This window comes from Populus trichocarpa, chromosome 1, assembly GCF_000002775.5.
Source record: "Populus trichocarpa isolate Nisqually-1 chromosome 1, P.trichocarpa_v4.1, whole genome shotgun sequence".
In the NCBI taxonomy this organism is placed as follows: domain Eukaryota; kingdom Viridiplantae; phylum Streptophyta; class Magnoliopsida; order Malpighiales; family Salicaceae; genus Populus; species Populus trichocarpa.
This window is the reverse complement of record NC_037285.2, coordinates 11,813,800-11,835,483: the sequence shown is the minus strand read 5'-3', so window position 1 is coordinate 11,835,483 and position 21,684 is coordinate 11,813,800. Positions and strand designations below refer to the sequence as shown.

Genomic DNA, 21,684 nt, shown 5'->3' with positions numbered 1-21,684 from the left:
AAACATATCAAAAAAATTAATTTTTAATCAAAATAAAAGTTAACTTTTTAAAAACACGGATATAATCGCATTTCCAAACGCTTACTAATTTAATTTTTTAAGCAAACGCTCACTTCTCTTTGCTGTAAACATTAGCATAATAAACAATTTTGAATGTAGAACTAAAAAAATTCAGGTGTTTTTCTAGTTCTATCAAATGGCTCTTTGATTTATACTTTTCTTGATAAATGATTTTACAAATAAGTATAAATCATTAATGTGTTTCATAATATTGATCCTATTTATGACTTTTTATCTTATCTTTTTTTTTGTTTGATTTCAGTTAATTAATTCTCTTTTAGATTAGCCACTAATTGTATTTTTTCTCTAAATATTATTTAAATTTCTTTAAAAAAATCATTTAATTTATCATGTTAGCTATGGCTTTGCCGTTTCTTTGATAATCATGACACTTCCAAAGTTTTTTTAAAAAAAAATCAATACTTGATTTTATAGTTGATTTTAAGGATGATCTACCATGGTTATTAGAAGGAAAAATTACTTAAAATCTCCTAAAGTTTATTCTACATTTCATTTTCCCTCTCAATATCAACTTTAAAATTTTATAAAAATAAACTAAAATACCCATATATATTAAAAATCAAGATTCTCTTTTATCAAAATCTCTAATTATCCTTTCTCTTTCTTCTATCAAAGTTTCTAATTCTTCAACTTTTCTCTAAACCTCTTTTAATTTTCAAATCAAAACTCATCAACAAATACAAAAAATCATAAAACAAATTAGGAGCATGCAAGGATGATCCATTAATAAGCTTGGCATTAACTTATTTAGAGGAGCATTTAGAACAAGTAAAGATTTGGAGGACAACAATCATATCAATTTTTTCTTGCTAACATGGTTTGATCTCGTTTATTTCTTGCAAATTGTCCCTTACCTTTTCCTTTTTTTTTTAATGTTTGAAGAGTTTGGGATCTTAGAATTTTTGTTTTGGAAGGGATTGAGAAATAATGGTTTTGCAAAGTAATTAAAGTTTTTTTTTATGTATGCTTTATTTTTTGAGGTTTTTTCCTTGTTATTGTTAGGTTGTTGAGAATTTATAGGAGCTAAGGTGAGGTTGTTTTTTAATATTTTGGAATTTGACTTTTTTGTTTAATTAGATTTTTAGTTGGCTTGTTTGGTGAAGACTTAGAGAATTGAATTCACAAACTAAATTGAATTGAATGGATTGTCAATATATTTACATGACAATAAAAAATTGGATGTTGCTATTACATGTGAAAGTATTAGTTATGTGTAATAATTGGTTGTAGAGTTAGATCTGAAAGCATAAATGTATTTATGGCTTACTAGAAAGAGGAAGAAGAAAAGAAAAGGACCATAGAGTCCGCACTAGAATCATTTACAATTGGAACAAAGTCATCAAGTATACATGCACTAATTGTTTTTTTATAAGAACATTTTGTAAATTAAATCAAAATGTATAATATTTTCAACTTTTTTACCGTGCTCATTGATCATATTCCTGACTTTTATATAAAGTGTTATCAACTATATTAATTGTAGTATGAAAAATATAATTTTTTAAATAGAAAAAGAAAAGTGCAATCTAGAATAAATCTTAGAAAGTTTATCATTATTTTCTTTTGGGATGGGACCATCTCAATCTACTTGTGTTTAAAAGGAGTTAGGTACAAACATCTAAAACTTTTCTTGAGTAGTTAAGGTCCTATTCTAAAAGAAAAGGTGTTATGGATGTCTACATGCATGAGAAGCATAACGATGGCAAGTTCTCTAGATGGTGTTAGTGAGGGTTGATAGTCGCGTGATAGTGGCAGAATTGATAGGAAGATTGCATGAAAATTTGTGTGGGTAATGGGTTTATGTTAGCATAATATAGGCTTGGATGACGGACTATCCAAGCCTAGAAAAAACATAGCTAACCTGACAGCAATAAGGTTGACAATTGGCCAAGAAAGTTGCAGCAATGTTGTTGGTTGTGATTATAACCGAGTAGTAAGTTTTTATGGCGGTTACAAGCATAACTAGTTATGGAAAAACATGGTCAAATCATGAGACCATGCTAGATAGACATGGAGCATGGATGAAAATGCTTTTGAAGTCGGTAAGTTTATGGAAACATGAGGACAAACATCGCACTAACTTTCTTAGTATTAAGGCTATTAAATTCATGGAACACGGGGTAAAACTACCTAAGAACTTATTGGAAATAGGGGGAGAAGTTTCCTTTGTAACTTCCATGTATATACTTTACTTATAGGCTGGAAAAATTAGTTGTATAACATGTAATGTCTGACGGAACAAGGCATTTTTATGCATAGCACACACGAGAACTCGTGTAGTTTCTTTTGTTGAGTTAATAAAGGTTAGGAAAGAGTCCCTATAATTATTGAATTTTTTTATGCAACATTCATTCTTTTTTCTTGAATGGTTTTGCTTATTTATAACCTATAAGAGTGTAAAGAAACCTTTTAGACAAGGAAAACTCTTAATTTTAAGCAAACATGAGTGAATCATAAAGGAAAAGACTGAGTCTAATGAGACTAGGCTCTATATAGAGGTTGAAATTTGGGCATGAAATTTTTCTATATGACAATCAGTATCAAAGCGTGGGATGTTCTGGGAAAAATAGCGAACCATATTATGAGTGCCATTTTAGAAAGTTTATAAAATTGGTAGCTTAACTACTATATAGGTTGCACAAAGTTATGATGAAGGATTAGATCTAATGAGGATTTGGGTTTACCATAGTTTTTGCCAATGGACTAACAAATTTCAGACCAAATGTCAACAATGAAACTTTTAGAGTCTCATCAAAATCTAAGGATAATGTTGACAAGGTTCGTTGAGGGTGAAAAGAAAGGGTTCACCGAAAAATTTTAGTTGTTATATTTGTGATGGGAGTCATTTTATGAATAACTTCTTAAAGTGGGGATAACTTAATACTAGCTTTATGGATAAAGGTGTTGAGGAAACAATATATATAAATTCTATATGTGTGCTTCGCAACTAAGTTGAGATTTTAGCTATAAAGGTGTCAACCTGACTAGTGAGGATGTGGCATGGCTAAATTGCCTTAGACGAGCAGGATTGGGGTTGTTGTGTGCACCATGATGATGAGACATATTGGGGTGAAGGAAGTAAAATGGTGTTCTGTGCATATTAGAGAAATAGACAAATTGAGATAAATGAATCATGATTACGATTTTATACACCTTAATGACAGACAAATCATGATGATAAAAGCAAGGTTGACTTCCCTTTTGGGGTTATTATATTGCGGATTTTCAATGGATAAAACATGCATTAAGGGTTAGAACAACAATTTTTTTGCGTCAATAAAACCATGTGGGTGGTGATAGAGTTTCTTAGGTACAACAGTTGCATATAGAGAATCAAATCAGGTAGAATTGATAATGGGTTATTATTTTTTTACGTGTTTGGATAAGGATTGGTGGCCTTCGAAACTTCCAAAAGAACTTTGATATAAAAGGATGTTGATCACTAAGACTATATTGGTCACATTTTTATACTATAGGTCACATGTAAAGTTCGAAGAGTTTGATAAGTTTTACGGGGGTTTATGCAATTTTAGAGAGTTACATACGTATGAACAAATTGGTATATAGTCATATGATTGTTAAGGGAATGAGCATTGTTTGTGTGTAATTATAGAGCTGTATACAATTTTTTAGAGACAAATAAAGAGTGACACTAGTGTTACAACTTTATCTTTGTTCATGGGATATCATAGGATTGGTCTAAACAATTTAGGTTAGTTTTTAAGTTGTTTTTGATTGACTTTGTGGAAAATAAGAAAGGCTTTAGAGGATGGTAGAGTTATAACACTTGTTTTTTACTCATCAAAGAATCGACGAGTTGAATTCTTCATGAAAAAAAGGATAAACCAGGAGGTTTCGTTGAGGAAACAAACCGATTGTGACAGTTGAAAAACATTGGCATTATGAGTCTAAGCCAAAAAAAGGCGTTGAGCTCTTCTAGTGGAGAAGGTTTGTTATGTAATCTATGTGCACGAGATGTATAATGATGACATGTTCCCTAGACGATGTTAATTAGGTTTGACAACTACATTGACAATGGTAAAATCAGTAGACAAGTTGCACAATAATTTATGTGAATAACGGGTTCATGCTGGTATGAATATGAGCTTAGAATATAGATTGTCCAATCCAATAAAGAACATAGCTAACCTAGCAATAATAAAGCTAATAGTTGGCTAAGAAAGTCACGACAGTTTTGTGAGTGGTGGTTATAGTCAAGTAGTGAGTTGGTATGGCGGTTACAAGCATAACTAGTTATGAAAGAACATAACTAGATAATGGTGGCATGCTGGAAGACATGGAAAATGGTTGGAAGTTGGAAGTACTCTTGAAGCCACTAAGTTCATAGGAATATGGGGGTAAAACTATCTAAGCACTTGTTAGAAATGGAAGGAGAAGTTTTCTTTGTAACTTTGATGTATATATTTTATATATATGCGGGAAAATAAGTTGTGTAGCATGTAATTCCTAAAAGAATAAGATAATTTTGTGCATGGCACACACAAGAGAGCTTGTGTAATTTATTTTTTTGAGTAAATAAAAGGTTAGGAGAGAGTTCATTGTTGTGTTTTTTTGTGTATCTAGCATTTTTATTTTTTTTACTTGTGTGTCTCCGCTTGTTTATAACTTTTAAGAGCGGGAAAGCTTCTTAGGTGAGGAAAATACTTATTTGTAAGCAAATTCGAGTAAATCGTAGAGGAAAATGTTGAGTCTAGTTGAAAATGTTGAGTCTAGTGAAGCTGCCGCTCATCAACTCTAGATTTTTTCTTGTTTTGTTCAATTCATATTTACTGCTTGATCAGATTCAATGATGCACACCATAAAAAGAAAATGTCAGGATTGTTGCCATTTTTCTTCTGGGGTAAGACCTAAACTTATGATTCATTTTGTCCCAGCTTTTTAGGCTCCTTCTTTCCTTATTCCTCGTTACGAAAAGCCCCAAGAAAAGCTCATGTGTCTAGAGCGTGCACCTGTGCAACCTGGCACCTGATCAAAGGCATGCAGTTGCATGAGTGGCACGTGGCAGTTATCGTGGCGTCCTAATCTTTTGGGCATTTGGCCTAGCAATTCCTTACATTTCTAGACTGGAACATTATCGCAGCAATTGCTGTTTCTACTTCAGCGAAACATAAATAAATAAACAGTTTGTGGAAGCAGAAATAGAAAGATGCAAGCTGCTAAGGAGAAAATCACCAATTTGGCTAGTGTTGCTAAGGAGCGCATGACTATCTGCAAAGCCAAGGTTGAAGAGCAGGTTATATTTCTTGAACAACTCAAATAGAGAGAGAAAAGGAAAGTGTGTATATATATATATATGCCTAAGCATGTGTTTCATCCTCGTGCCTTAATTTTGTAAAAAATTATTGTTGAAAACTTGCAGGCAGAGTTAACAACAGCCAGGACAGCAGAAGAGAAAGAGTTGGCCAGGGAGCGTAGAAAAGTAAAGGGAGCACAGGCAAAGATGGAATTGCATCAGGCCAAAGCCAAGCATGCAGCTGAGAAATTAAGTTCCAAGCACCACCACCACCACCAACCGCCTGTGGTGGGCACTCAGCCCGTTGTTGGAACCCATGCTAACCAGCCAGTCGGAACTGGTGGTACCATGCCTGGAACCACGGCCCCTGCATACCCCCTAGGAGGACACCCTCCTGGACACGGGCATATTTAGACAATTAGCCATGCTGTGTGATGGAAGGTAGGACTCGGTGTGTGTGTGTACGTGTAGACTTGTCTGTCTTGAGTTTGTCAGTTCTCTGTTGGAAACTCTCTTCTGAACCGAAAATTATTGATAAATCACGCATCCCTCTTTACCATGCTGCGGTATGAACTTTTGTTTTGGGAAGAACAGACATCATCAGACATATAAATATGCAGCAGATGTCTCAGAGGGTAAAACTGGCCTAATTTTAATAAGAAATTTTTCATTTGGTTTTGCCCACATAACTCAGACCTACGTAAACAGTTGATGGGCAAATACATGAAAACAATTCCACGGCATGCAAATCATTGGATCATTCTTGTATTTCACCTTGGGTGCAAATAAACAAAATAACAAATCCGGGAGTAAGACAATGTGAGCAATTAAAACCAGGTGTACAAGCAGACCGGATATGAGTGTCTTCTCGAAGGGAAGAGTACGAAAATGTATATACGAGTAAAGCACATGGAACAATTTAGTTCGGTCTATTCAACTTGATGTGTACTCAGATTTGGATCAATTGGTGCATGAATTCGAATCCTGCAGGATTCTGTAAGATTTATCTGATTAGATGGTCTAAATCAAGATCTCATCACAAACCAATAGGACAAAGCTTTGTAACATAAACATTAATACAATTGGGTGTAGGGGTTTCACAATTCAGGCCACGACAACAAACGTTAATCTATTAGAAAAGAATGACCCAGCAACATACTTACCCTATAGATCTGACAAATGAAACCCACCCAGCCACCCATGAGCCCTGGACTTTGACGTGAAGATCCATTATACCCACTGCAATCTACCTTGATGTTCCACACACTGTTGAATTTTCCCATCATGGGACATCATCTGCTTCTTGATTTTAGCTGGCCGAGTACTGTGCTTCACTTCAAACCTTGGCAAAGGCTTGTGCTGTTCATCAGCACTGGAAGACGTGTTTGGTAAAACCTCGTCAAAGAACTCATCTGCCACGTCTCCATCTTCATCTATCCTGAGACGTTTCGCGTACCATCTCAGACCCTAAATGCGGAAAAGATGGACCATCAACATACTTTAAGAGATCAGAGCAATAAATATGTCAACAATGACACTGATCAACTGTGTAATGCCTGCATGACAATTGGAGCTTGGAACTACAAGACAAATTCCATCAAATAAAATTAAGCAGGACAAATTGACTTACTTACTTTGGTCTGTTATACCATTGTTGCTGAATATTTCAAGGAGGCTTTCAATTAAAGGGAAAGCTATCAACAAATAACTAATGTAGTTCTGTGATTCAGTAAATCACATCTGCAAAGCATCCCATGTTTGCATTTCGTGTATTTAACTTTTCATTAATAAAAATTTACCAGAAAAAAGACTTCTGCAATCTGGTGATTCAACAGCCCTCGGCAAGACGAAATGCAAAATGAAGAGACAGACAGGGTGTAAGAATTACTGTGATCAAGAAACAGCAAAGTTGCATAAGGAGGAAATGTTGATTTTTATGAGGTCACAAACATGAAAAGCTCAACTAAACTAGCTAGGTTTCTCAGCACTTTTGAAAGTTTTACCTTTTCTATTCTTCCCTACATACAGACATGACCTCCTAGTTCGGGCTACTCCAGCCTACCTACTACTGCAGATGCTATTGTCTCTACCTCCTGTAATTATCTAAAACAAACCAGCAGAGTATAACCCTTATCAACTGTCAAGGTGATGGAACGTTTGAGATGTCTCCAAATGCCTCTTTGGTCTAATGTGCCAGTTGGCACTTCCTCTGCTTGCCAAAGGTTATTGAAGTTGCCAAGCATGTTACCTCAAAATGAACTATGACATGCTTCCAAGGTAGTTACAATCTCTCTCAAGCATTGGTACTTCTAGCAGCAATCAAAGCATCCAAACATTCCATTATATCTGGTGCCGCTTTGGATGTAGCTAAAAGAATATGATTTTTACACCCTAAAGAATATGATTTTTGGCTGCTTTACATGAGAAAAGGATTAGCTAAGAAGGAAATCCAGAGCACTTCTCCAAGGAAAAACATTTCTACATTACAAAGCAGGCCCCTAAAGTATTCTTCCAAATTTCAGTTCAAATGCAGCTACCTCTTTGTAAATAAGCAAAAATGGCCAAGGGTAATAGAACTGTTATCTCTTCATTTGTCAACTAATTCAAGTAAACAGAAAGCATATTCTGTTGTTCTCAAGCATTGTATCGTGATGTCTATGCTAATGCAGTACACTCTCTCTGTTTACTTCAAACAGATGACTCTTATTTAGAACAGAGTGTAAGCAACTGTTTCAATTTCTAAATGCATTTGCCTACTTTCTATCCATATTGTCCAAAATCCAACTCCGTCAGTTGCATGGATACAGTGACTCAATATTTTTTTGTGCATATCACACATTGTAACGTTCAAAAAAATAAATTATCATTCAAAATTGCAGCCTTAAAACCTGTAAATCTTACTCCTAATTCATTATTTGCTAGTTGAAAGTTGAGACCAAAGAATTTGTTAGTGTCCACTGAGCCTAAAGATTATTTTAAATGAGCTGATGGCATAACAATCTAGGAGCAAAAGCACAATGAACCAATGTTGCCCATTTTAATTCAAATCATTCAAAAATAGTGGACATCCATCTTCTTTGGGATAATTTGCAGAAGCCACCATGAAATAACTAATAACTTCAGCAAAGGAACTACCACCAAACTAAAACACAAGGAAGACCAATCAAGATATTGATCAGAAGGTTCAAAGTTGGGCATCACTGTATACAAATTGATGACTTGACGCTGCTACCACTGACCATCTCACCAGAAAACGCTCTGTAATAGCATCATATGTTGCAGACACTCACAAAGATCAACACCAATGTGAAGCAGGCACGGTAAAACATTGGCAACATAACAGTACGTTATGACACCAGAAATCATTAGGAGGTAGAGAAATAGTAGAAAACAACAGGCTACAATACTTGACCCAGATAAGAAAAAAGTTTGCAGGAGGTATTTTATGAGATACTACACAACTCATTAAGGTATGGAGGTGAGGGTGAACCAACTAAGTAGGCTACAAGATTGGCTGTTTAACTTGAAAATCAGACTAAAACTGATTGCTTTCATTTATAACAGCATTTACAATGCAAAACTCCTCATGGAAGAAAGCTAGAATTAGCGATCATATGCTAATGACTTTATAGTCAAACAAAACAAATTGGAGCTGCGCTATGAAAACATCAACATAATTCCAAAGGTAAAAGGTACAAACTCCACCTTCAATCACCTAATATCCAAACTTAACAAGGAAAAGAAAACCCCAAATTCTCATCATTGTTTCCCTCTTTGCAGGGAAAGAAACAAAGATCCTACTGGCAATTATTTGGATTGACAATAACCCAACTGAAACACGGCAAATAAATACCAAAACGCATTCATTAAAAAACACCACCAATTATATATCACAAACAATTCAACAATACCAGAATAAGCCCCAGCAATTTTCATTTCGAAACTCCAAACAATCACTGAAATGTAAAACTAAACAAAACAAACAAAGATGTGAAGTCTAGAGAAAGAACGGACCTGAAGGCCGCCGTCGCCGGAGATGCAGGAGACGATTAGGGGTCCAAGCTGGGGGCGTTCGACGGCGACTTGGACAGGAACACCGAAACCTTTGCGGGGAAGGCCAGTTTCTTGGAAATTGGAGCGAAAACGGACATGGTTGGGGTGTTGATGATCGTCTTGCTCTTCTGCTTCTTCTTGTTGTTGGTCTTTCACTTCGTAGCCTCCATCATCTTTAGCGAATCCAAGAAACCCAGCTATCCTCTTAAAGAAACGCATCGCATCCCAAAATATGAATCAAACTTAATCAAGAATTAGACAAAGAGAAGATGGGATTGTTTGTGGACTTAATGGTGAGGGAGAGAGCTGTTGGGATTTGGAGATTGAAAGTGAGGCTTCGAGAATTAGTGTTGGAGAAGACAAGGGGAGAGGGAATGAGGATGATCTCTTCGCTTACAAATCTGCTGGTTAGGTTGTTTTGTTTTCTTGTTGTATTGGGAAAGATTTCGAGGGTTTTTTTGGGTTAAATTTTAACTGGACTGCAGTTTGTTAGGTTTTTATTACAGGTTTTCAGTTGTTAATTTATTTTGTTTAACACGCAAAACAAGCTTTTATCATTTCTAGTTGTTAATTTATTCATTAATTCTTTTTTATTTCTTATACTATTCTTAATTTTCATAATTTCATAATATAACTTGATGTTTATTGGCAAAATAGCATGATTGTTTTTTTTTATATAATTATAACTATAAGAAACTGTAAAAGTTAAGGTGAAAATACTGTTCTTCGTGTCACTGATTACACGTGTATATAAAGTATAGTGGATTACTATAGCCTTTTTTTTATTCTTAAATTTTATCTTATAGGACTAATTGATAATCAATTTAAATTAAGTTTAATTGGGCAGGTTCTAGATTTGTTTTTTACAGATCATCAGTTCGAGTTTTACAAACTTCAGGGTCACTAGAAGCTTACATGGTCGTTAACTTCAGAGCCCGTAAGATTAGTCGAAGTACACACAAGCTAACTCAGATATTCACATTAATAAAAAAAAATTATTAAAAGATGGCAATCAGAGTGAAAAAAACGAGCACAAAGGGTGGTTGTAAATTCAAGCAAAACAGTCACTTTGATCCTTTTAATTTTTAAATTATAACTTTTTGATCTCTTAATATTTTAAAATTTTAATTGTGGTGCAAAACTTTATTTTTTTTATTTTTCAATTCCTAGTTTGAGAGAAAGAGTAACCGGGTTCTGGTTATAGAGAAAAAAAATCTTAGTTGACACTGATTTTAGTCATGAAAATGGATAATTTTAGTGTCAATATTTTCTACTAGATAATAAAAATTCCACCTAGATGTTTTTTTGTCCTTCTCGTCGTCTAAAATGGTATATCTAAGTTTGTTTTTTTTATTTCAGGTTTTTAAGCGGTTTTTTAGGTTATATGAGGTCATGAATGAGTTTGTCAACGTAAGGTGTTGTTTTTCTAGGTGTTTTGAGCCATAACAAGTTGAAAATTGAGCTTTTTGACAAAAAAAAAAAACCCATAGCCCAAATTTTTTACAACCCTTTTGTCACTTGAAATTGTACATCATATGATGTGTCGCTTTTTTTTTCAAAAAAATAAGTGGCAAACGACAAGTTATTCACCCTCTTTAACTTTTTTATATGTTAGATTTGGTTCTTATTCTCTTAATAAACTTTTTAAAAAATATCAATAAGTTATTTTTCAATTTATTTTCAATAGAAATGGTCAAATATCATAAATTGTTTCCCAATTCATTTTCTATGATATTGATAAATATTAGAAAATAATTCACTTTATAGAAAATACATCATTCCTAAAAATCACTTTTAAAAGAAATTATTTTTTGGTAAACAAACATAATGTAAATATGTAAAAGATTTAAAATGACAAAGGATGTCATGATTAACAACATTAAGGAAGAGTTTGTTTTTACGGTTCAATCACGGTTTTGAAAAAAAAAATTGATTTTTTTTCAAAATTCTTTTATGATGTTTTTGAGTCATTTTGATGTGCTAATGTTAAAAAAAATTAAAAATATATTTTTTTAATATATTTTCAAGTAAAAAATATTTTAAAAAATAACATGTATTACATCTTTCTAGTTATATATAACCATGGTGCAAACAACTTTAAGCATCATAAGATAAATCGGCAAAAAGCTAAATCGTGGTAGCTATGAAGTTTCATATTCATATCGTTGAAGAAATTCAGAGATTCCCTTCAGTTTAGCCTTCACATTGATTGAAGAGTTTACGAGTGTGTTTGTTTTTTAGGTAACTTTTATGGTTGTGGTTTTAAAAAAGTAAGTTTAAAAAAAGTGTGGTTAGTTGGATTTAGATACATGTTAGGTAAAAATTATGGTTGAGGTTTATGTGTAGCAAAAAACATGTAACTAAAATGTTTGGTAATTGTGTTTAGAAGTGTGGTTGCAGTTGCTTTTCAAAGTGTTTTTTACTTGGAAATGCATCAAAATAATTTTTTTATTTTTTTTAAATTATTTTTGATATCAGCGCATCAAAATAATCTGAAAACACAAAAAAATATATTAATTTGAAATAAAGAAAAAAATTAAAAAATTATTTTTTTTCAAAAGCACTTTTGATACGTAAAAACAAACAGAGTTTTACGAAACTTAGTTAAAAAAACATGTAAAAACTGCTTCTCAAAAACTGCGTTTCAAACTCAATTTTTTAGTGGGCCCCACAATACAAAACACAGTTTGGTTTTTTATCAAATACCTTGTTGCGGTTGTTGCACTGCAAACGTAAAAGTAGCTATAAAACAAACTCAGCCTACATATCTTGAACAATGATTATCAAATTCAACGATTCATTGTTAACAAAACTCTAATTATTATTAACAAAACACTAAATAATATGATAGTTATATTCACAAATATTATTTATTAAAATCAAGTTTTGTGTTCTATAATTATTTTTGTTTTTGTTTTTAATTTTATTTCTCAATAATTGAATTTTTTATATTTTTTTTTCAATAACATCTTTCAATATGAGGCTGTTTCGAAAATTATATTTTGTATTTTTTTTATTTTTTTCAGTTTGGTTATATATCTGTCTCATGAATTTAACTATTTTTTCTTGATTTCAACATTTAACATTATATTTGTAGAAAGTGGAACTTTGTAATTTTTTAAATTTTTTTATATGAATTTACCTCGATTTCATGATACGGGTTGTTGATTTAACAAAGTAACCCGAGTTGACTCATGTCATTTTTTTTGCTGCCTTTTCTAATTAGTTTTATTTTTCATTTTATTCTTCAGTACTGGATTGATTAAAAATTGGGCTTCATAATTATTATTTTTCTCTCAACGAGGTTATCATCATTTAATGACTTGGTCGCTGATTTGGCACGTTGACTCTGTTCATTTTGGTTGGGTCCTTTTTTTAATTGAATATTTTTTTAATTGGGTTTTGTAATTTTTTTTATTTTCCTCCTATGAGGTTATCTCAATCTTATGGCATGGATTATGAGTATGACAGGTTAACCCAAGTTGATTAGGGTAGTTTTTTTTCTTTTGTTTTAATTTAATATTTTTTTTAATTTTATCCTTCAACATTGGATTAATTAGGAATTGACCTTCATGATTTTTTTTTCTATAGGGTTATCACGATCTCATGAATCAGATCGCGGATTTGACAAGTTGAACTGGGTTAATCCAATATGTTATAGTCTCGATATTTAAAAAATGACATCCAATATATCATTGTATCAATATTTAAAAACGATATCGTTCGATATACATAATATTTTGAGTTCATGATTAATTTTTTATTAGAAAACATATTAATAGCGTCCTATGGGTTATCTCAATCTTATGGCATGGATTAGTATGACAGGTTAACCCAAGTTGATTAGGGTAGTTTTTTTTCTTTGTTTTAATTTAATATTTTTTTTAATTTTATCCTTCAACATTGGATTATTAGGAATTGACCTTCATGATTTTTTTTTTCTATAGGGTTATCACGATCTCATGAATCAGATCGCGGATTTGACAAGTTGAACTGGGTTAATCCAATATGTTATAGTCTCGATATTTAAAAAATGACATCCAATATATCATTGTATCAATATTTAAAAACGATATCGTTCGATATACATAATATTTTGAGTTCATGATTAATTTTTTATTAGAAAACATATTAATAATGCTTGAATATTTTTTTTAAGTTAAAAAAAATTGATTTGACCCACAGAATAATGTAGGCCAATGATTTAGTCTAATGTTGTAGCAGACCTGATTCTCCTTCAGTATCAACACCTTTAAGTGTCCTCAAGTTTTTATTTTAGACTTCACTAGATATTGGTGTATGTTATGTCATGGATTGGACTAAAATATTTCTTAAACATAAAAAAACAGAATGTCCAAACTGTGAAATATTTTTTGATAGCATCATTAAACTCATCCCAACAGGTCAACCCGACCCAACTTCTTTACCTAGCTCAAGTTTCAAATTAAACTATGAAGAAATTGCCCTAACATACCTAGTCGACTTGAAGAGTCCAAAAATAACCCAGATGATTGATAAAAACATGGTTTGATTTTATAAAAAATAAATTCAAGATGATATATTTTTTAAAAAAATTATTGAGATGATATTTAGGATCGACTAGGTCTAATAACTTAACTTGTCAAACTTATGACTTTGGTTATGGACTCCACTAGATTTAGTAATTTTTAAAACTATTTTTTTTATTTAATTATATGATAACAAAAATAGTCGTTCATAAAATCAAGCATCAACTCAATGTCGAGATGTTTGTTTGACACCACGATAACCCCATGTAAGGTAAACCAAAACAAATTATGAATCTTAATTTCTAATCAAACCAAGTTAATCCACCAAACTTGTGTCCCATGTCATGAATTCCATTGGGCTTAATAATTTTTCTTACTAAATTATTTTTTATTTAATTATATGATAACAAAAATAGATGCTCACAAAATTAAGCGTCAATCCAATGACAAATCATTTGTTTAAGATTGTAATAATCTCATAGAAAGTAAACCAAAATAAATTATGAAGTATAATTCTCAATTAACCCTAGTTAACCAACCAGACTCGCAATCCAGGTTATGGTCTCCATTGAGTTTAATAAAAAAAATTTTCTGAAACTATTTTTTTTAATTATACGACAAAAAATAAACACTTGTAAAATCGAGCACCAACAAAATATCAAGATGTTTGTTTGAGATTGTGATAAACCTATAAAAAGCAAATCATAATCCATAACAATTGTCGCGGGGGGCGCGACGTCGTCTGGTGACGACGGAGGCTCTCGTCGTGCCTCATGGTGTGAGGTGTTGTGTGTTGGGAAGGGTTTTTGGATTTAATCATAAAATTATGATTGATGTTCAGGAGTCGCCACCTAGTATTATGATTACTAGGAACCTATGGTCTGCGAGAGTCTGAGTAGGGGACTACTTGTGCAAGGGGAAGACGCATCACCCCCAGTGCACCCTACCTAAGGTAAGCTGCATTGTTGTTTGATTGTTTTTTTCTAAGTCGGGTTTCTATTCGTTGGTCTTTTCTAAGGTTCAAAGCAGATCTCTCTTTATGAGAAAGTCTCTATCTTATTGGGTTAAATCCTAACCGTTCTAAAGTCTGAATTTTAGCATCGCATTTATTTACACTTTGTATCTTTAATACCTGAGGGTGTACTTTATTGTGTAATTTTACACCCCCATAAATATTAAAGTCTACATCTAGATCCTAAAAAAATTGGAAAAAGATTTTTGACATGTTGGCTAAATCCTAATGGATAATCATAAACTAGTTACGATATTCATTTTTTATTTTTATTTTTTAACATGAAAAAGATGCAATTTTTGTTTTTTTATGAAAAATATGCTTTGAAAAATTTTAGGATTTGGCCGTATGCAACAAAATATTTTTTTTCCTTTTGAAAATGTTTTGAAATATTATTTATTTTATTTTTTGAAATATTTCAGAGAAAACCGGGTATTTTAATACCGGATTTTTATTTTACAGTGTAAATATACAACCCGATATTATGCATAATTGGTAGGAAAATATGCTAGAAAAATCACAATTTTTTTTAAAATGATTTTTGAAAATTTTTTGGAATTTTTTTTAATGGGGGGCGAGCCAGACCCAGCCACTTGGGCTTGGCCATAACTGGCCCGACCCAAACCATGGGTTAATTAATTAGTTGCTGCATGCAGAATTCAATTCTGCATGCAGCGGCCACGCCGAGGAAGCAACAGGGAAAGCAAGGAGAAGGAAGTTGCTTGGCGTGGGGGTCTCGAACGTGATGAGGTGGTTTGGCCGGTGGCTTAGGAGGCGTCGGCTGAGGTGATGGTGGCCGGAGTCGGCTGTGGGAGGAAGAAGAAAAAAGTTGCAGAGGAGAGAGAAAGGCTGGAAGGAGAAGAGAGAGAAGGTCACGGTCGTTGCTCTGCCACTGGTGAGGAGCTGGGTTGATGGAAATGACGGGGGTAAAGCCGGTTGTGGCGGTGGAAGTCTGCGGCAGAGGAAGCAAAAGAAGAAGAAGAAAACGGGGGGGCTGCAGAGAGGAGAGAGAAACCGACGGTGGCTCTTGGTGGTTGTGCCGGCTTCCTATGGTGGAGTTGGTATTTGTGGTGGTGTGTAGGGCGGGTGTGTTGGTATTATCGCCGGAGAAGGCAGCTGTGGAAGAGGTGGAGAGAGAAAGAAAGAAAAACAGAGAGAAAGTTGCAGAAACCGGGAAGAAGCTGATTTTTTGGCTTATTTTGGACCCCAATTTCTCCTCCCTCAGGCCATGAAATCCACCTCTATTTATAGGCAGTGGAAGAGGGCAATCTTGTCTACACAGGGGAAAAATTTTCAGCCCTTGATTCGGTTGGGATGGATCCCAACCGTTGGCTCAAAGTAGGCATGGTGCACTGTCAAATCTACAGAAAAGCTGCCTGAGTTGGCATGTTTAGGCCGACGCCGGCGCCGATTAATTGTCATTAAGACTGAAATATTGATATGGAACTGTAGAGGAACCGTAGAGGATCATTTTCATGCAAGTTTGGTTAAATTTTATGGACGTTAGGTGCATTAAATGCACCTGCAAAGAAGGTGACTGAACCTGTTTTTCTGGAAAAATAAAGAAGAAGGTGACTAGACCAGTTTTTCTGAACAGTACCAAAGTTCTGATTTTGGTCAAAGTTCATTTCAGTCCTTCCTCTTTCAATTTCTTTCAATTGAACCTCTAATTGACCCTAAACCTTTTCAATTAAGCCCTTGATGAACTTCAATTGGAGCCCCAAAGTCACACACCTATTGCGATATGGTCCTTGGTCTCGTATTTCTTCAATTTAGCCCCTAATTGACCCCAAAACTTCAATTTTCTTGTACTTTTGCCCCTGATTTCAATATATTATCATGGTAAAAATTAAATTTGGTCTCTTAAAATTCCAATCTCCTCAATTAAGCCCAAATTAGGCTCCCAAACTTAATTTTTCACCAATTAAGCCCCAAATAAAATTAATTTGACCCATTTAAAGTATAATTAAATCCTTGCACTTAATTAAATCCTTCAATTGGATCCAAATTAATTCTTAAACATAATTAAAATTTAATTTGGCCCATGATTAAATCAAATTGGCCTATTAAAAATTTAATTATGTCATTGGACTTAATTTTTATGCAAATTCGTCCAATAATCATTTAATTTAACCTTGAATTTGAATTTTTTTCTCTCCATTTTTTTGGCACAATGGGGGTACAATTAGGCCTTGAATTTCCTCCAAAATTACAGCTTGATTTTTCCCTATTTTTGTAGTCCTCTTCGATCTGCTTTCTCCACATTACCAGCCTTTATTTTATTTTTTTTATTTTTATTTTGAAAAAAGGTGATTTTGGGGAATAACCCATAATTGGGTTCTGACAACAATTATCCTACACAAGTATGCAACAAAATAAGAGCATGCCAAACCACTTAAATAACCAAAATAAGAAGCAAACTTGACCCAAAATGAAAAGACAAAAGCAAAAGCATGTCCCTTTTCTTTTTATTGATCATAAACACCTAAGATAAAATAAAAGTCAAAAACAAAATAGTACAATATAAAAAGTGAAACATCGACAACCCAACATAAAAAGACCAATAATAGAAGCAACCGAAGGATGAAGATGACAAACAAACAATTATAAAAATGACATCATTAGGAGATAAAAAAAGGAAAAAAAAGCTAGAAGGAACGACTAAGTAAACCACCCATAGGTTCAATAACCCTTGTCAAGGTTAATCAAGCACGAACATCGATATTGATGAGGCAAGTTAAACAAACCCAACAAAAAATGACATCAAAATGAGCAATAACTAAAAAACATATACTAAATAAGGATACTTTGGCCCATCAATAAAACAACATAACAATGACTCAATATTGTTAAAGTATGAACAAAAGCATTGTTTATGACTGCAATATTTTTCATGAAAAAGCATTCTATATTTCATATGAAAAAAGCTAACCAAATACATTAATCCATGATATAACCATCATTGAGCACTAAATCCATCAATTAAACCAATTAAAACCACCAATCTATGATGCACCACAAAGAAAAAAAACCCATTCACCTAGACAATTGCATGTTACAATAACCATCTAACAAAGAAACTTTGAAAAAAAGAAGAAGTATGCCAAACCTTAAAAACAATCTAATGAGAAACCAAAGTTGTCTCGAAGAGAACTGATAAAAATATAACCTCATATATTCTTTATTTAAGAAAACAAACATAAAAAACAAAGAAAAAAAAACAATAAGAAAGAGTAATAACAACCAGACATCATAGGCAATGAAAATCTTAAACACTGGAAAAAAAATTAAGGCTGACAAAATCAATAACACTAGAAGTAAAAGAAACAATAAGATAATGAAAAACTATAAAACAAACCCAGCTAAAGACCATGTATCATGTTCAATTATGCTTTACAAGCCTAACAATACATAAATACTGATAACCAAAAGGAAACCTGTATACTGAAATAAAAGAAACACAACATCATAATGAATATATATATAAAAAAGTAGACAATAAAAAAACATATGAAAAAACATAACAATTAAAAAGAAGAAGAATGAAATAAAAGGCACACTAGCCGTTATAGTTGAAAATAAATAAACCAAGAAAAAACATAGCAAAAGGAGTGAAGAGAAAGAGAGACAAATAAAACCCATGAGAGAAGTCCAAAAACAAATCTACCATATACCCTCCTATAAAAACCAATATGAAATAGATAAAAAGTCCAAGGCTAAAATTGACCAAACCCACCCAAACCAAATCGAGTTTGAAATGACATGAAAGAAGAAGAAGTGACCCCACTAAAGATATAAACAAAAAGCAAATAAAATCAGAATAACTACAAAGAATTATTTAGTTCCATGCAAATGAAAACAAAACAGGATCAAGATAGACACAACAAGAGGTAATAAAAAAAGATTGTCACAAACCAATTCCATATTGAATCCCACTTAAAACCCAATATCTCTCCCAACACAAAGAATTGATTGAAGACCTGCCAAGTAGATTATGCATTTAATGAATAATGATGGCATTGCACCAATTTTACAAAGACATAATCCAACCATATCGGCAAATAGAAAGGAAGATAAAACTTAGGAAATCTTAATGAAGCCACCTACCAGCTACCATAAACCAAATAAAATTGGAACAAAAAAATCCAAGCTAAACCACTGATTAGGGATGCCAAATGAATTGATAAGTAAGGTATGAAATAGAATAAAATAACTTCATTCCATAACTCCCTCTCTCTAGGATCAACAATGACTACAACAACAGAAATAATATTTTCAACTTTTTATCAAACTCTCATGTAGCTAAATAGCAATGATAAAAAAATCATCAAACAAATAAGCCTGGTTGAACAAAGAGAAGTCGGTTTGTCAAGAAAACGAGCTTCACGCTCAAGATCAAGCACCTTTTGTTATGAGGTAAGTCTAAGTTGGCTTCCATCGTATTGTTGAACTTCTTTTCTTGTTAATGCCTTTTAAGACATAACAACTTCTTATTTTGCGAAGAGCCCCAACAATACATAGCAGATGAGAATTTTCTAAGACTAACTTGTTTTTCTTGATTTGCCTTACTATTTTGTCTGATAAAGCAACTTGAACAAATAAAGTGAGAAGAGCAAAAGTTAGGCTACTTGATATGGTTACTTGTGATCAAGTTTGGTGATGAAGTTATGTTTGGCATAATTACTCTTATTAGAGAAAAAACAAATTTATCCCTTGTATGCCCTTCGCTCTTCTATTTTATGATGTCCCCCCCTTTAATGTTGTCACATTCTTTATATATATATGATCCTTTCATTCAGGAATTCCTTATGCATTAATGGTTTTAAAGTTTCCAATAAGCTAGTGCTATATTTATTTTCATTAGGAATTAATGATCTTTTAACAATACCTTTGAATTGATGGCTAGTTGATGCAGACACCTTTTAAGATATGATAAAATCAGATTTGAATGGTTTGCAACTTGACCCAACAAGAATTTACCTTGAAGAACCAAAGTTATATATAATGATCACTCTCACCCTACGTCTATAAAGAGATGTGAACGAGTAGTATAAAATCACAAAGAAATTTATCAATCATTCAGAGAGCTTGTAAGTTCAATCAAGAACTTGGTATGGAAATTTACCTTGGAGAACTAAAGTTATATACAATGATCACTCTTACCCTACGCCTATAAAAAGATGTGAACGAGTAGTATAAAATCACAAAGAAATTTATCAATCATTCAAAGAGCTTGTAAGTTCAATCAAGAACTTGGTATGGAAATCACTCAACTACACAAAAATAGTAAGAATATTGATTTTTTTTATTAAAAAATAGTCTTCTCTAAAAAAATCTCTACAAAAGAATATATATACTAAAATAAATCCTAAGTCTATAGGATATCCTTAATGAATACGGATAAACCTAAATAATAATAATAATAATAATAATAATAATCCAATTAATCCAAATTTAAATAAAGACCCTAATATCTCTAATGCCTAATAATAACTAAAAAATAAATAAAAGAATATTTCAACTAATTTAAATAAGACTAATGTCCTTGTCGTAATTTATTGGTAAAATCGAAGTCTAACTTCAAACATAAGGTTGTCTCTTGTATTAATGAATTAGAAGACATGCCATGTATTATTTGAAAGCTATAGATGTATACTTTTCATTACAATTGGATCACATTAAAATCATTTTTGTAGCTTTATTTATGACCAAAACAATAATGAAATGTTAAAATTAGAAGATTTGAATCTTTTTATTCTAATCTTTTTGTAATGTCTAAATGCCCACCTATAAGCTCTTCTTGAACATATTTAATATCTTCTTGGAGTCTATCTTAGTATATGTATCTTAAAAAAATCAATTGAAAGCCTCTTTGAATCTCTTAACGCCCCAAGTCTTGTCACTAATTCATCTAGAACTTTAACGGATCTCTTAGTATTGATTGGATCGCAATACTTTTCCAAGATGCTGAACAATTAGCTTATACATGTAGAGAAATCACACAAACAACAAAACTAGCTCGTGAGATAAATAGACAATAAACATTGCTCCAATCTACATTGTATTCTCCGATTGCATAATGTTTTTACCAACTTTTTTTAGATTTCTTTGTAATATATGAATCTTGTTGTTGAACAAAAAGAAAAACATTTCATTTACCAAAATGACGTGTTAGTATCACATTCATAATCTACTAGAAAACCAAAACTTAGGCAGACTCCGTTTGGTATTGCGGCGTGGATGAGCATTTAAAAAAAATAATTTTTTTCCAGATTATTTTTCTTTGGTATTTTTTGATTATTTTGATTTGCTGATGTCAAAAATAAATTTTTTAAAATAAAAAATATATTATTTTGATGTATTTTCAAGTCAAAAAGCACTTTAAAAAACAACCGTTATCACAATGTCAAACACTACCTAAGGATAGGTTCTCGTGGAGACATTTCAAGTGATTTTTAGGTTTTAAGGTGTTTAAGGTAGTGTTTGACATTGTAATAATGATTGCTTTTCAAAGTGCTTTTCGCTTGAAAATACATTAGAATAATATTTTTTTATTTTTTAAAATTTATTTTTATCATCATCATATTAAAACAATTTAAAAATATAAAAAAATTAATTTTTAAAAAATATATATATTTTTAAAATACGATAGCACCAAAAAAAAAAAAAAACTTTCTTTTAATATCTATGCATGTACTTTGAAATTTGAAAAAAAAGACATAAAGAAAGATAGAAAGAAAAAAATGTCCTTTGAAAATTTGAAAAAACATAAAGAA

The 21,684-nt window shown here is 32.3% G+C and overlaps 2 protein-coding genes across 2 annotated transcripts; one reads left to right on the top strand and one right to left on the bottom strand.

Moving 5' to 3' along the window:
- Positions 1-5,186: 5,186 nt before the first annotated feature.
- On the top strand, positions 5,187-5,975 carry LOC18094181 (late embryogenesis abundant protein 18). The gene is made up of 2 exons (XM_006368355.3): positions 5,187-5,335; positions 5,462-5,975. Exons 1-2 carry the CDS (start codon positions 5,249-5,251, stop codon positions 5,747-5,749), a joined length of 375 nt encoding a protein of 124 aa, XP_006368417.3. The 5' UTR covers positions 5,187-5,248; the 3' UTR covers positions 5,750-5,975.
- A 324-nt stretch (positions 5,976-6,299) lies between these two features.
- LOC18094180 (uncharacterized) lies at positions 6,300-9,900 on the bottom strand. Its single transcript, XM_006368354.3, has 2 exons — positions 9,350-9,900; positions 6,300-6,802 (listed from the first exon to the last, which is right to left on the bottom strand). The coding sequence occupies exons 1-2, from the start codon at positions 9,605-9,607 to the stop codon at positions 6,566-6,568; spliced, it is 495 nt and encodes a 164-aa protein (XP_006368416.2). The 5' UTR covers positions 9,608-9,900; the 3' UTR covers positions 6,300-6,565.
- Between the last annotated feature and the right edge of the window lie 11,784 nt (positions 9,901-21,684).